The following is a 15,806-nucleotide window of genomic DNA, read 5'->3' as shown; positions in this document are numbered from 1 at the left end:
TCAAAGTTTCTTTTCTTTCCCTCAAATATAGTGACCACAGCACAAAGTCTTTGGTTTTCCCGTTTATGGCATTCCTAGTTTATGAAGACATGACAGATATTAGAAATTTACTGCACGTCTGTCCTGAAATTTGTGTTTTATCATTCCCATTATAGTTTTACTACCATGTGTATGTGTATGCACTTCTAATGAACATTCCTGAAGTTGTGTGACTTTTGACACTCTTATAAATGAAGGTTTTCTGTATGTGTTCAAAGACCAAATTGTTTCCTTTCGACCATATACACGAGTGCCTATTGTACTGCATTCTCACAGTACTCGGTATAGTGAGAAATTTTCGTTTTTTGCTATAGATGTTGATGTTTTTCCACATCTTCATCTTTATTTATTGTTATTAGGAGATTGGTACTATTTTATGCCACACAATTTCAGTATTATATTTGGAAATGGCTTACGTGCATTTTTCCTCTTGCCCTTTTTTCCTTGCTTTTTCTTCCCTTTTACTTCCCTCCCTTCTAGTCTCATCCTTCCTCTTCCCCTTCTGGGGAAGTGATGGTTAGGAATGCAGCCTTGAGAGCTAGACTACCTAGAATCAAATCTCCGCTCTGACACCCACCAATGTGTGACCTTGGGCATATAGCTACACTTCCCTCTGCCTCAGTATCTTCTGCTGTCAAATGGGCATATTTATTTACTTCATCGAGATGTGAAAGGATTATATGTGAGTTAACTCAGTGGTATGTAAATGCTAGGAACAGTGCTAGCACATACGTATTAATTTGTTTAAGATATTATTATTCTTTTCTCTACTTCTTTCAACAGGTTCATTCAGAGATCTGCCTGTCTATTACCCATAATCACCCCAGGACTCAAGTTACTAAGAGCATGGGGGTTCCTGTTGGGTTCTCAACAACTCTGTCATTCTAAAATGGGGAGAGATGTCCATGCAGTGAAAGGTGTAGTGAGGGAGCTTGCCAATGGCATTCTTCACAGAGATTAAATGTGGCAGGTGACATGCAGTCCCCCAGAGGAAGCAGCTCTGGGAGGACAAAGGTTGAGTGTTAGGCATAACATCCATTATCTCTCTGGACCCACTGAGAGAGTCATGTGGGACAAAATAGACAAGATGACTGCCTTTTGCACCTTAAAGTTTAGTGGAAAGACCCTCATTAAACAATTACATATGATTGTGTTAAATGTTATGAAGAGCTATGAGCGTGCGTAATGGAAAGGCCTCATGGATTCTGGGGATTCAAGGAAGGCTCCATGGAGGAAAGGACTTTAAGCTGTTGTCTCTCCCACGTGCAGTCTAATAATTTGAGCCAAGAATACAGTTTATACATGTTTCTGCTATTATTTTGTACCTGAAGGGCAAACATACAGCAATAACGAAACTTTCTTTTCTTCTAATTGTCTAGTGTGTCCTCAGACAGTTATTTCCAGCTAATTTTATTGCATCATATGATAATCTTATGGTGCCTTCCATTATCTGGTAAAGTGAGTGACTATTCTCTTGTGTAGTTTTTACAGTTTGTTCTTCACTTCTGCTACCCTTTATGCAACCTTACTGATCAGTGCTATTTCACACCACTACTCTTTTTCACATCTGGGTTACTGACTTGATGCATAATTTTTGTTCATCTCTCTGCTTTTGTAGGTCCTTTTCAGTCAGGCTTTCTAGGTAACTCTTTTTCCTGCTTATCTAGTAGATAATCTGTCTATTTGCTTCTTTAACTATTTGTCACTGACAGTTTAATTGCTAATCCTGTTTGCTTTCTCAGCCAACTTCATAATATTGTTTGAAATATTTTTCCCATTCTATTTTTGTTCTAATTATATAAATTTAATGAAATCTATATATTTAACGTACAATGAAAACAAAAAAATAGCCTAAGAAAACACAATTCTTGAGAGAATTTTTTAAAAAGTAAAAAATAAGTGACTAGCAATTCTTTATTCATTCAGCAAACATAAAGTGCTAAGTGCCAGCCAGCCTTCTAGGAGAGAAATTACTCTGTGGTCTACAGTAATTGCCCTAAGCAACATGACTTTATCAGATGGGGATGGAGAGGGAGAATTGTAATGACTGAAAAAATTAAGATGGAGATCTGTCCTGACTAAACCTTTTCTTCCTATAAGTCAGTAAAATCTAAAGACTGAATTTCTTATCTCTTTATAAGGCCTATGGCCCTGGCCCCTGCCTCCTTTAACTGAAATACATGTTCTAAGAACTCTATCTAGAACAGGTAAAATGATGGATGCATTTTACTTAGAAGCAATTCATTTAACTGATATAGTAAGTGAAATATGCAACGATTTTAATCTTTCATAATATGTGTAGTGGCATTTAAACAGTAAAGTCAAATAATTATGTTTTTAAAATAATGACAAAATAGCACATTGCTTTTTAAATTTCCTTATAAAAACCACTGGTGAATTAATTAGTTGCAAATAGGTGATTATAAAATTTAAAAAAAGTAAAGCTGTTGAAAGCACATGGCCTCTTAGAGAAAGGTTAATTTTTGAAACATAGCTTATAATTTCTGGAATAGTTTCTTTAGTATTTTAATTTTATTTAAAATGACATTTGAATTATAATTATCATTTTCAAAGAAATTAAAAATTAAGTTTAACAGGTTGATTTGCTTTAGAATTATATTAGTCACTAATGAAATGCTTTAAAAAATTTCTTTTTAGCGTTGTGGATGTATTTCGAAAAAAGGAGAATGATGCAGCAGTTAAAATCCAGAGCTGGTTTCGAGGATGTCAAGTTCGAGCATATATCAGGTATATTGATTTTGTCATGGAACCTCAGATATATCATAAAAATATACTCCTTAGAAAATGTAATTTATTCATGTGGTTCTTATTGCAAATAATTTTTTATTTTACTTGTAATGAAGTTAATAAATTATATGATGTCCTTTAAAGACATAACTCTTTTTGGTCATATTTTCTCACATATAAAGAAACTAAATGATGTTGACCATATCTCTTTTAAAAATTCTCAATGTCATAAATATACTTGATCAGATTATTTTCTTCAAGTTCCATAGGATGTGAAAAATTATTGGACTTGTATTTTTATAGCAATGAACTTATTGACTGGTAAGAAAGAAAAACAAAACAAAACAAAAAGAAGCTATTCCAGTCCTCTCCAGCGTGTTGGTAAATAAAGGCAAATGACACCAAAATGATGTCATTCTGATTACAGAGACTGTAGTTGATCCCTATCTTAACTGTTTCCACTTTTTCTTCAGTGCTCAAATTTCCCTCAGTTTCTCATCAATTCTGAAAAATATTGCCCTGGAAGAATATGACTAATCCATAATTAACTCAGATGGTCAGCTAGGGGTTATACTGTATAATTCCTTATATTTACTAGTAGGAGCCAGACACGCAAATAAAAGCATGAAGATGATGGTTCTCATTTGGCCACTATACCAAATAGGAACATGGGAGCAGAGAGTATTTTTTAATTCAGCAGACTAAAATGACTTTAGCTAAGATAGACTGAGTAATATAAGAATGAAAAAGGGAAGTGTTTCTTGACCTCACAAATTATTTCAAAGTACTTATAGCGATTCATATCAATAGTGCCTGGCTTATTTCTTAACATGTCACTATGACCTGTTTTACATAGTCTTTTAAAAAATATATTTCAATATTTCATTGCATTCTTCTGTCTTTTTAATTTTCTCTTGACTTATTTATTTTTATTGAAGTAATTTACAATATTAGTTTCATATTAATAGCGATTCAAAATTTTTATAGATTATATTACATTTATAGTTACAAAACATTGGCTATATTCCCTGTGCTGTACAATATATCCTTTTAGCTTATTTATTTTTTACAGAGTAGTATCTCTTAATACCCTACCTCTATCTATTCCCTCCCTCTTCCATCACCCCACTGGTAACTACTAGTTCATTCTCTATATCTGCGCGTCTGTTTCTTTTTTGTTATATTCACTAGTTTTATTTTTTAGATTCCACATATAAGTGATAACATATAGTATGTGGCTTTCTCTGACTAATTTCCCTAGGCATAATACCCCATGTTGTTGAAAATGGCAAAATTTCATTCTTTTTGGTAGCTGAGCAGTATTCCATTGTGTGTGTGTGTGTGTATACACACATATATACATATATATGTGTGTGTGTGTGTGTATATATATGTATATATAAAAATATCTTCTTTATCCATTCATCTGCTGATGGACATATAGGCTGCTTCCATATCTTGGTAATTATAAAGAATGCTGCTATTGGATATTGGGGTACATGTATCTTTTCAAATTAATGTTTTTGTTTTATTTGGATATATATACCCAGGAATGGATTGCTGGATCATATAGTAGTTTTCAGTTTTTTTAGTTAGGTCATATTTTTAGGGTTTTTGGGAACCGTCATACTGTCTTTAAAAGTACATGTAAACTCGGCTTTGAATTTGATTTCTTGAATTGTGAAAAGGAATATTCTAAGCAAAAATTGAAGATATATCATTGTTTCAATGAAAGCATACTAATAAGCATATTTTTCACCCAGGTACTTACACAGAGTAGCAACAATTATTCAGAAACAATGGAGAGGTTACTTAGGCAGACAACATTATCAACTAATTGTGAAGGTAAATATAAAATTTATATATGTTGGCACTTGAATTATTAAATTTGTTGTAACTAATTCACTTTAGTCACATTTACATGTAGTTTTGAAGTTATTGATAATAGTTATGTGAGAACAAAATTGGGTTTAATTTTTAGAATGAGAATTCTTCTCAGAAGCCTTTGCTGATTTTTCCATGGAGAATTGATGACTCATTTCTTTATACCCAAACTATACTAGATATTTTATTTTTGTTAAAGTACCGTTCACAGCATATGCATTTGTATGTATTATTTGTTGAAGAGTCTCTATTTTCTAGACGGTGAGCTCTTTCAGAGTAATCACTGTAGCTTGTTCATCTTTGGTCCACCAACATTTAGACCAATCCCTGGCCCATTGCACTGTCAATAAACATTGGTTGAAGTGCCCCAAATTAATTCTACAAAATAAAAATGTAAGATAATTTCTCTCTGTGCTACTTACCATTTCCTGTAATTGACTCTTGGGATTTTTGAAGATTGCCTTAATAAATATAGCATAACACAATCATCTATATCCACTGATAGACTTGCAGAAGTATGAGATAACATGCCAACTTATACTTCAGTTTAATGATTTCAGAAATTAAGAAAAAAATAATTTTTTGATACAAAATGAGGAGGTTTATAATCATTTGCCTACTTCACAAGTTTTCTGATTTGTTACTATTTTCTACTATAATACTTTAAATTTGTTCTTAATTTATTCTTTATTAGAGGCATCTAAGTGAAATTAAAAGACATAGAGAGGGAAAAGAAAAAAAATAAGTAGACAACTAAATGATAAGAGTTTACCTTTGGCAAGAAAAGTTTAAAACATGTTAATAAAATACAGGGACTGCTTGGAGTAAGAGCCTAATACTTTAGATTTAATGAAATAAATAAAGTATTTTTTAAAAAATGCTGGCCCAAACTTTTTACAAGTATTGGATCTTACAGTTAGGTTTAAAATCACTGTGATGCTCTTATAAAGCAGATTTGATGTCCCTACAGGGGAACCCATTTTAGTGATAACTTCTCTAAATAACATGATTCTCTCAAATTAAGCTCGTATTTTAATACTATACGTTCCCTCTTAATTAATATGTCACTTAAGATTTTAAAAATCCACGAAAACCAAAGAAAAGTTTATTCTTTTAATTTAACTGGCTGAATAGCCCACTTACATGTCTGCAACAAACTTAAAGTATCTTTCATTAATTTTGTTAATTGTTAGCATGGGTTTTCTTGTCTAGAACACAAATCTCTTACATCATTGACATTTCAGACTACTTCAAAAGTAATTTTTAAGTTTTGAAATAATTTCAGATTTACAGAAAAGTTGCAAAAATAGTACAAAGAATTCCCCTATATTCTTTACGCAGATTTCTTCACTAAAGTGAACAAATTTACTTTATCATTTTCTTTTACCCCTCTATACATATTTTTGGTCTTTTTTCTATGGTTATTTTTAATTATTTGAGACAAAGTTGCAGAAGTGGTGCCTCTTTCCTCTCAATTCATCAGTGGATATTTTCTACATAACCATATTAAAATGATCAGAATCAGGAAACTGACATCTGTACAATACTATTATCTAATCTTTAGACGCTATTCACGTTTCACTGATTTTCCCAATAATGTCATTTATAGCAAAAATATCTTTTCCAGGGTAAAAACCAGGATTTCACTTTGTACCTAGCTGTTGTTTTTCTTTAGTCGCCTTTAATATGTTTGGTCTGTCTTTGCTTTTCATGACCTTGATATTTTTGAAGAATATAGACTATTTTCCAGATTATTCCTCAGTTTTGGTTTGGTTGTGTTTCTTCATTGTTAGATTGAGGTTATGCCTTTTTTCTAGAAATACATCTCAATACATCATGTTAGGAACCATATACTGTCAGTTTGTTGCATGGCAGTTAACGCTAAATTTGATAATTTAACACACTTACACTGTAGACTTGCTATTTTTATCTTGTGAGGCAATGTTTTAAGACTGGGTATATACCTTCTTCCTCATCAAAAATTTTTACCCTAGGTTTAGCGTCTAATGATGGATCTTACCAGAATCAATTATTATCATATTTGTCAAATAGTGATTTTCTAATTTTGTCATTTCTTCTGTTTATACTTGTTAGCACTTTAGCATAAGAAAGAACCTTTTTTCCTCTTCCTTCCTTTCTTTCCTCCTTCCTTTCTCTTTCTTTCTTTCTTTCTTTCTTTCTTTCTTTCATCAGTTTTAACTCATGAATTCCTATTTTATTTAATGGGTTATAATAAATTATCACTAATTGATTTGGTGCTAAAATTTTCCTAGATTTGGCCAGTAGGAGCTCCTTCAAGTCAGTTTTTAATAGAATCAGATTACTTAAACAGGATGATCAAAAATTAAGCTGTTTTCTATGGAGTAATGAGCATTTTTAGCCCTATTGTTTATTATTATTCATTAGTGGTTGGAGATCTATATCTTTGTGTAGACAAGACAGGAGAGTATACTTATGTATATGTCATTCCATGAACATTATGACTTAACTTTCATTGCTGCTATTTCTGCTCACAGCCACCATTCAGATGGTTATGAATTGACACCTCCTTTTAATCAAACATATTAAAGTGTATACATTTCAGTGGCTATTGTCAAAATATTCAACTTTGGAATCTATATTTGTTCTAATGGTGTTGGAGTTGCTGAAAAAATATCTTTAAAAGTTCAAGTAATGAGCCACCCAAGAAAATTGTTTGTTACTTTAGTGTCTCAACGAGGTTTGATCAAAAAGAGTATTGCTCAGCATCATTGCCAAGTTATTCTCCAGATTTGCATCTAATTATCTTTGCGCTCTTGAAAAGAATTAAAAATGGAGATTTTCCTCAGTTAGATTGGTTCTTGATGGTTTTTAAATCTATTAATCTGTAAGGTATTTCAGAACAGGTCTGTTTTATTTATCTGTTTTTGCCATTGAATGCACATAAGGATTCAATAAATAACATAATCTGATCTCAGTACATAATTATTGAATGAGATTAAAATAGCTGACATTTACTGGTTGACTAGTGAAAGTGAAATATTGTACTAAGCATTTTGTATACTTAATGTATATACCAACTAAAGTCTTATACCAGTCCTGTGAATACTATCACCATTTAATAGATGACGAATTTTAGGCTCAGAGATAGTTATTTCCCCAAGGATACACTGTTAGTGATAAGTGGAGAAAAGTTCAAACCCAGTTTGGTTTGATTCCAAAACCCTTATATATAGGTTTGATAGGCAGTTCAATCTCAGTCATTATTGGAGATTTCCCTTCTCTGGTTTATACAGAAGTCCTGTGAGACTTAAGTAGTGCCAACATAGCAGAGATTCTTACTTTTGTCGGGTCTTCATTTGTAAGATGTCTATTGTCCGAGCTCATGTGTGTGTTTGATCCTTCAGGATTCATCCTTGGAGGATTCCATGGCTACTGGGGCACATAAAGGGAAAGGGAATTTTTGCCAAAGCTGATATCTTCCCTAGTGCTTAGAATCCTGTCTCTTCCACAGCTGCCACCAAGTTTATCCCTAGAGTTTTAGCCACCTCCCAGGAGCAATAAGAATGCCCAGTGTCGTATTTTCTTATTACAAAACCTAACGCCCTGCTCTTTCCCAGGCATGTGGAATATTTACTCCGTTTTTTCTCTTTTTCTGCTTACACCTCTCCTCTTATCATCCCCACACACCCTCAGTGTAATTTCTCAGAGCTCAGATTTTAGGGCTGAGAACACATAGTCCTATAGTAATTATTTAAACCACCATTTCCAAATTTATTCTGCATAAATTTTTGTTTTTGCCTAACAGCTGTATATGAATACAATAATAATAATAATGCCATATAGTATATATTAGGCTACAAAATGAATGGTATAGTTAGCAATTTTAAAACTTTAGTAACAGTTGCTGTTACTAAAATTTAGCAAAATTTTTAGCCCTGTATGTAAAATAAGTACAAACAGCGCAGCTATTTTGGAATCAGAAGAAACAGAACTGCTTGGTCTCTTTCCCTGTGGCCTCTGTTGTCATCTGAGCCACCAGAGCATAATCTGAAAGCCACTGATTTTAATTTGCTTGTCTGGGGAAGGATCACCAAAAACTGATGTTATTAACTGCCTGGGGGGAAGAGAACTTGAGGAATAAGCGTAGGAAGTAGGCTTTTTACTGTAAACTCTTTGGTAGCTTTTGAATTTTAAACACTGTGAATATATTATCTATTAAATAAATTAATTAAAAAGGAAAGTCAATTTAAAAGGCACTACCCCCACCAAACACACACAGGCAAGTAATAAGCGCTCAGGTGAGAAGTTAATGTTACCTCCAAAAGTCTAAGAGGTGAGACTTGCACTGAACCTCGGGGCATCAGTAGACTATAGCCTGGGGAGAGGGAAGGCCATTTCGGTTAGGAACAGCGTGAATGAAGGTCTGAAACTGGGAATGAGCGTGGTGTAACAGGAAATGGTGAGGATGTTGATCTAGATGGCTCAGAGTATTTGAGGCGCAGCGGCAGGTTGGTAAGGAGCTGAATGTGACTTTAATAAAATAACTTCCTACATTTTTAAAGGACTTTCATTTTTTTTTTTTTCTCGCGGTACGCGGGCCTCTCACTGTTGTGGCCTCTCCCGTTGCGGAGCACAGGCTCCGGACGCGCAGGCTCAGCGGCCATGGCTCACGTGCCCAGCCGCTTCGTGGCATGTGGGATCTTCCCGGACCGGGGCACAAACCCGTGTCCCCTGCATCGGCAGACGGACTCTCAACCACTGCACCACCAGGGAAGCCCTAAAGGACTTTCTTGTTTAAACACATGTTTTACATTCATTGTTTCATATTTTCCAGTAACAGTCTGTCAAGTCGAACGTGCAGGTGTTGTATCTTCATTTTATAGGCGGAGACATGGAGGCTCAGGGTGATTAGATGATGGGCCTCAGTTCCTGATCCCTGCAGATCCATATGCTAAGTACCTACTAAAAGTCTTCTCTGGAGGTCCCTCAGATAGCCCCAATCTGTTCCTCCTTCTCTATTCCTTTATTCAGGTAAATGATACAACCGTTCAGCTGGAAACCCACAGTCATCCCTGACTCCCCACCACCTTCTTTTCCCCACCCGCTCTCTCTTATCAGTCATCAAATACTTTGCATTGTCCCTCAGAAAATCTCTTGACTCCAACCTAAACTTGATAGTTTCACTCCCATGCCCACTATCCTCACTGTAGCATACAGCACAAAATTCATACTCTTCAACATGACATGTCACGTTTTCATAGTCTCATGATTGCTTATCTAACCTCACTTCTTGCTAAACCTGTATAAACATACTCTGGACACGTTAAACCACTTTCCATGATATATCAAGATACGCCATGCCCTACAGGTTTTTTGCAAGTGCTCTTTACTCTGCCTGGAATGCCATTCTTCACTCTGACCTGCCTCCCATTGGTCTGAATCCCTATTCATCCTTCAAGACTTTACTTATGGATTAACCTTCCGGATCTCCTGAGGCTGAGTATAGAATGGTAGGAGACTGCAGGTATTAGGTGTGCCTTCCTCATGCTTTACTCCTGTAGGTGTTTGTGTCACTGTGACCCATTTGTTTATTTACATCTCTTATTTGGGAGCTCCTGAGATGCAATGACTATTCTATTTATTATATCTCAAACGATCACAGTAAATGTCACATAGAAAGCCTGTAGAAGTTTTTGCTAACTGGATAAATTTATAACTCACCGGGATATAAGTTGGAAGATTTCGCTATGGTCAACCTAACTGGTAGATTGGTATCCACGTGTGCCAAAAATTCTTCCCTACCCGCCTCCTCATAAAATAATGATTCCTCCCCATCTCATTGATTTTGGGCTAAGCCATGTGTTGTGGGCCATAGCCACAGGGAAACTTAGCCCGCGTGCAATGTGAGTAAGAAATAAACTTTTTGTCTTATAAGCTAGTAAGGTAGCTGCATTTTTATCTCAGCAAAGCTGATTAATGGTTGTAATGACAACAAAAGCATGATGTTGATAAGAAAACATTCTGAATGGGACACTCAGTGAAGCTTTTACAAAAAGATGTTGTGAGATTTTGAGTTTGTGATGATGTTAGGACACCTCCATGTGGTGGTGTCTTGTACGGCGATTTTGCTATCTCTAGGAAGAGTGTCTGGCACATTATAATTAGCACTGAACAAAAGCTTATTAAAGAGGACTTTTAGATGAAGAGTCAGAGCTAGAGATAGAGGTTTTAGAGCCATCATTATAAGATGGCAGGATTTTCTACCTGATGGAAAAGTATCTGAACAGTAGAGCAGAGGGCCAAGGATTGAGGCTTGTGGAATGCATTAGTAGGATTTAGGCAGAGGAGGGGAGTTATAGGTAGATAATAAACAGAAAAACAGAGACACAATATCACAGGAAGCAGAGGAGAAAACTGTTAGAAAACTTGGAGTTATCAACAGTCTCACTTGTGGCAAAGGTCAAACAAAGGGAACTGTGGAAAGTCAGAAGTCCTAGGATCTCTTTAGATAAGTTCTGTATTTTTAGACAGCCTCCCTCAAAATTCTACTATACCAGAATATTTCTCTCCAGCTTTTAAATAATTCTCACAGCAACACCAGTCAACTTATCCAGTCCTATAGTGTTATGCGTTCTCCACTATGGTGCCCCTCACTAACCCACGATAACAGAGCCATTCCGGTTTTCTTTTCTGATTTGATTCTTTTTTGCTTCCTGGATGACTATTGTTTTTGTTTATTTTAATTTTCAGTGTCCATTCAGGTCTTCCTGCTGACTTTAATGCTGTCGTATCTGGCAACATAACCCAAATTTGTCCGTCGTAGGGACCGAGGACTGTTGATTCACAACCTCAAAAACCTTTCCCTGTTAGTGAGGATGTGCTCTGATTCTTCTTTTTTATTAACAGTGGATTTCTAGTCTAGCGTGTGTGTTCAGTGCACGTGCATCCCAGACCTGCTGAATTCCTGCTATGATTTTACTGCAACCTGCGCTTCCCATTGAATACTCAAATGGTCCTACTGTTTTGGTCCCCTTCTTGTTTTCAACTGTATAATGTTCTATATAGCTTGTCCTCACCACTTTTTGCTTTATTTCATAAATGGTGAAGTGAAAATAGTTATTTCTGTAGACGATAGTACCAGAAAAATGTTCAAATATTTCATCTCCCTCTTTCGGAAAACTAACACTTGAGTGTTACCTGAGTGAATTCATCAATATAACCTAATAGGACATCAATATAACCTAATAGTATGCATCTTGTTATCCTTTTCAGTTTCCCCATTATATAGTTTATATGATGTTTAATATCAAGTACACTATTTTTAGTCACCACACTCTGAGAGCAGCTACCCTGATATATGTGATTAATTCTATATGCATTATTGTGAAAATAGATATGTAACTGTAGTTCTAAACAGCTCAGTGTTATGTTTTTAAATTGAGATCATTTGGTGAATAACATATATATGACACCACATTAACAGAACTTGGTTAAAACTTTTTGTTAAAGTATATTAATAGCCTCTGGTAGAACTGATTAATTTATAAAGATAATATTCATTAAAAATAGATTATTCTTCAAATTATAAAAATAATTTAATTTATTGCTGAAAAGGCTCAAGGCTCACAGTACTTATATACTGCTTATCATTTTACTGCTCTTCTCACAAAGTTTTCATATTTGATTAGTATTTGAAAGAGTAACAATGGAAAGAAATCCTATTAACCTTAAATGGAACAAAGGATATCATCTGCTATCAAATCCCATTTTGCGTTGTCATCATAAATACCAGCAGGTTTGTTTTTGAATGGACAGTAAAAATACATAAAATTTCAGTCATTATTTTTAAAACTGATGAGATTGTCGTGGTTGCTTGTACGGACATTTTTATTTCTCTTCATTAGATAAATGAATGTTCCTTCTATAAGCCCAACTCTTTTTATAAATCTCTTTATAAGGCTTCCAATTCAGTTATATGTTAATGAGGCAACATTTATCACTCTTTAGTGTTAGAGCAGAAAACTGAAACATAATCTACTTTTTCCCCTCAGGATCTGGCTTTTTAAATAAATACCAAAGGCTGGATAACTTAAGACTCTGACTTTTCTAATATAAATTTAAAACTTTGCTAACATATTTTCATTATAATAATATGATTTAGATTTAGTTTACTTGCTTTTAAAGATTACATTAATAATAACAGTGAAAAATAATGTAATTGGCTTTTAATTTTGTGTGTGTAGAAGAGGGAAGGTTATTTTAACAATCAGCTGTTGATAACGACCAGATTGGTATCAGTTGCCAGCGAACAAGGCAAAGCATATGCACAAAATACTCGTGATTATTTGATAATAAATCATTTTAATGATCATACTCAAAATTATGAAATGAGGATGGCACTGATGTGGAAAATAACAAAGGCGCAGGCTCCCCAGATCTGTTATCCATATGTGCCTGGCTTCTAGAGTTTCCAGAGTCATCACTTTAATGCAAATATTTCCTCTGTATTGCCCAGTCTAGCAAATAAAGCCAGTTGATCTGGTCAAGTTCATATAGATGTATTACTCAAATTTATTATAAATATGTATTAGTTTAAATGTTCTGTTTTTTGAAAATGATTGACCGTTTGAAACTCAGGTTTTCTTGGTTTCCAACCTAAATGCTCAACAATAATGGAAAGATTAGTTAATTTATGATATGTTCATTAGCAAACTATCAATGTAGCCATTGTATATAAACATATGTGAAGAAGGAACTTGAAACTGAGGAGAAGGACATACCTGTACTAGATCTGTCTACTAGGTGGAAAAGCCTTTAATAGAAATTAAGCTATCAGGGATTTAAGGAGGAGAATTTGCAATCTGAGTTTAAGACTTAAGAGGAGAAACTAGTTCACAGGGTCTGGAACGTGGCTATGGGAAGTGGATGTCAGTCATCGCGACTGGGAAAGGCAGGCAATAGTGAGAGCAGGTAATTGAGTGTGTTGTATATGTGAATTTGGAAAGCCTTAGGATACGGCAGGAGTTGTGGTGAAGAATAAGACCTTTAGCTTGGTGCCAAAACGTTTAGAGCATATTATTGGAGTAGGTCAGGGGAGGCGAGGAGGGGAAAGGAGGAGAGTGTACCTAGAGACCTGAGGATGGGTGACAACACCAAAAAGGGAGGGAGAGTGATAAATGTGAAAAGCTTGAGAGTAAACAGTGAGGTTTTTTGTTCTTTGGGTTTTTGTCATGGTAGTTGTTGTTGCTTCTAAAGGAGTACTTCCTACTGGTTTGAAATGGTTTGAAAGTATCCACTGGAGCTGAGAGAATGCCAGCAGCTTCTTCCAGTTGCTGGTGCTTAGAATGGGGGAGAAAAGGTGGTTTCTCCTATAAATGTTTGTGAGAACAGCAGGACACAGAGGATTTGGACAGCTAGAAAGGGATGATAAGACGTTTTAGGCAAGGCGAGTAGTAGGAGCACGGACGTGAAGAAGAAAAGATAATAATTTGATCAGATTTAGGTTTAAAGGAGCAGCGTGGTGGGAGATGATCGGAGAACAAAATTGGGACCTGGTGCAGTGAGCTTTGAATATCACTTGACCTCTAAGAGAGTGGTTCTAACCTATCCCCACCCCTGTCCCTGCACTGTAATTCACCTGGTAGAAAAAACGGAAACTCACACACAAGACATGCTCCCATCGATATCACGGTTCAATCCCATTGGATAGCAGCCCTGTCCAAAAGGTCCACATGGATACTGACAACTGAGAAAATCGATTTTAAAAGGAATACAACTTCCAGAAAAAATTTCAGAAGCCTTCTGAAAATTGAGCTAGGTGACATGACAAGGGCCATATGGCCAACAAGTGGTTTATTTAGTGTTCAAATGCGATTTTCATCCCAGGAATTCTTCCTACTCTATCTGTTCTAAATGCAACATATCAATTCTGTTTATCTTTCTCTCCCTCTTTTCTTTCTCCCCCTCCCTCTCTTTTCCCCTTCCTTCATTTAGTCAACAAATAGTTGGGAAACATCTATAATTGAACATCATGTTTTCATTACATTGAAACTATCATCTTTTATGCTTGATTTTCACCCCAGATCTTTAGTCTTCCTCTTTAAAATAGACTTGATACCTTAATGATAAAATAGGAAATTAATATATAGTAAGGAAAATTTGGGGATTTTTCTCTGCTGATGAATCACTATCGTCTGTCATTCTTGGACATGTTATCAATATTTAGTAGCTGTGATATATTTGCTTATCCAACTCCATGGAATGGAAGAAAAAAAGAAAACTTTTAGGACAGAATCCTGGAAAATAATATTAAGAACAAGGGTTTTAGTATGAATTATAATTTAACTACTCATGTAACCAAAAGAACAAATATTAGTATAACAAATAATCATCATTGCTCAGAATAGAAATATAGAGACAGTATTTTACAAAATCTCAAAGTATGTAACGTGTCTCATAGATGGCTTATGGAAATGCATGATTCACATTCACAAATTATTTTTTAGTGGTTTTAAAAATTATGGTAAAATATATATAGCATAAAATTGATCATTTTGACTATTTTTAACTGTACTGTTCAGTGACATTAAGTACATTCACATTGTTATGCGAGTATCACCACTAACAATCTCCAAAACTTTTCCATCATCTTAAAGGGAAACTCTGTACCCACTAAACACTAGCTCCTCCTTTTCCCCCAGTGCCTGGTAACTACTATTCTACTTTTTGTCTCTGTGAATTCGACTAATCCAGATACCTCATATAAGTGGATCATACAATGTTTTCTCAGATGTTTTTGTGGTACTTTCAGATCTGGGCTATAGAATTGAGAGTCAATGTAACATCTGTCTGTGCTTCACATGAGAATGATAACCTGGAATCAAAGTGCTTTCCCAACTTTTAACTATAAAATTCAAAATTCTTAGGCTCAAACCTATATCTCTTCTTTGTTCAGAATAAAATTTAACCTCTTATACCATTTGGAATTTTACTTATAGTTAAATCACATACTTTTAGCCGCAAAATGTGTAACAGTGATAATCCCTTTCCTAATGACCATCAGCTATGTCCCAAGCACCTTAAATACCTGATCTCATTTTATTCTTCACAAGAACTCCATGGAGTATGTGATGTCCCATTTTGTAAGGCTAGAA

At 34.9% G+C, this 15,806-nt stretch overlaps 1 protein-coding gene across 3 annotated transcripts in view; it reads left to right on the top strand.

Moving 5' to 3' along the window:
* The window catches only part of SPATA17 (spermatogenesis associated 17), a 195,441-nt gene that overhangs the window by 22,611 nt on the left and 157,024 nt on the right, over positions 1-15,806 (top strand). For 2 of the 3 annotated variants that reach the window (XM_033430458.2, XM_004271030.3), the window contains exons 2-3: positions 2,698-2,787; positions 4,551-4,632. In XM_033430458.2, the coding sequence (XP_033286349.1) occupies positions 2,698-2,787; positions 4,551-4,632 (172 nt within the window). The remainder of the gene's footprint in view (positions 1-2,697; positions 2,788-4,550; positions 4,633-15,806) is intronic. The other variant, XM_033430459.2, reaches the window with a different exon arrangement.

Source organism: Orcinus orca, chromosome 1 (assembly GCF_937001465.1).
Source record: "Orcinus orca chromosome 1, mOrcOrc1.1, whole genome shotgun sequence".
Classification (NCBI taxonomy): Eukaryota; Metazoa; Chordata; class Mammalia; order Artiodactyla; family Delphinidae; genus Orcinus; species Orcinus orca.
Note: the sequence above shows the minus strand (reverse complement) of the source record. Positions and strands in the feature narration are given on the sequence as shown.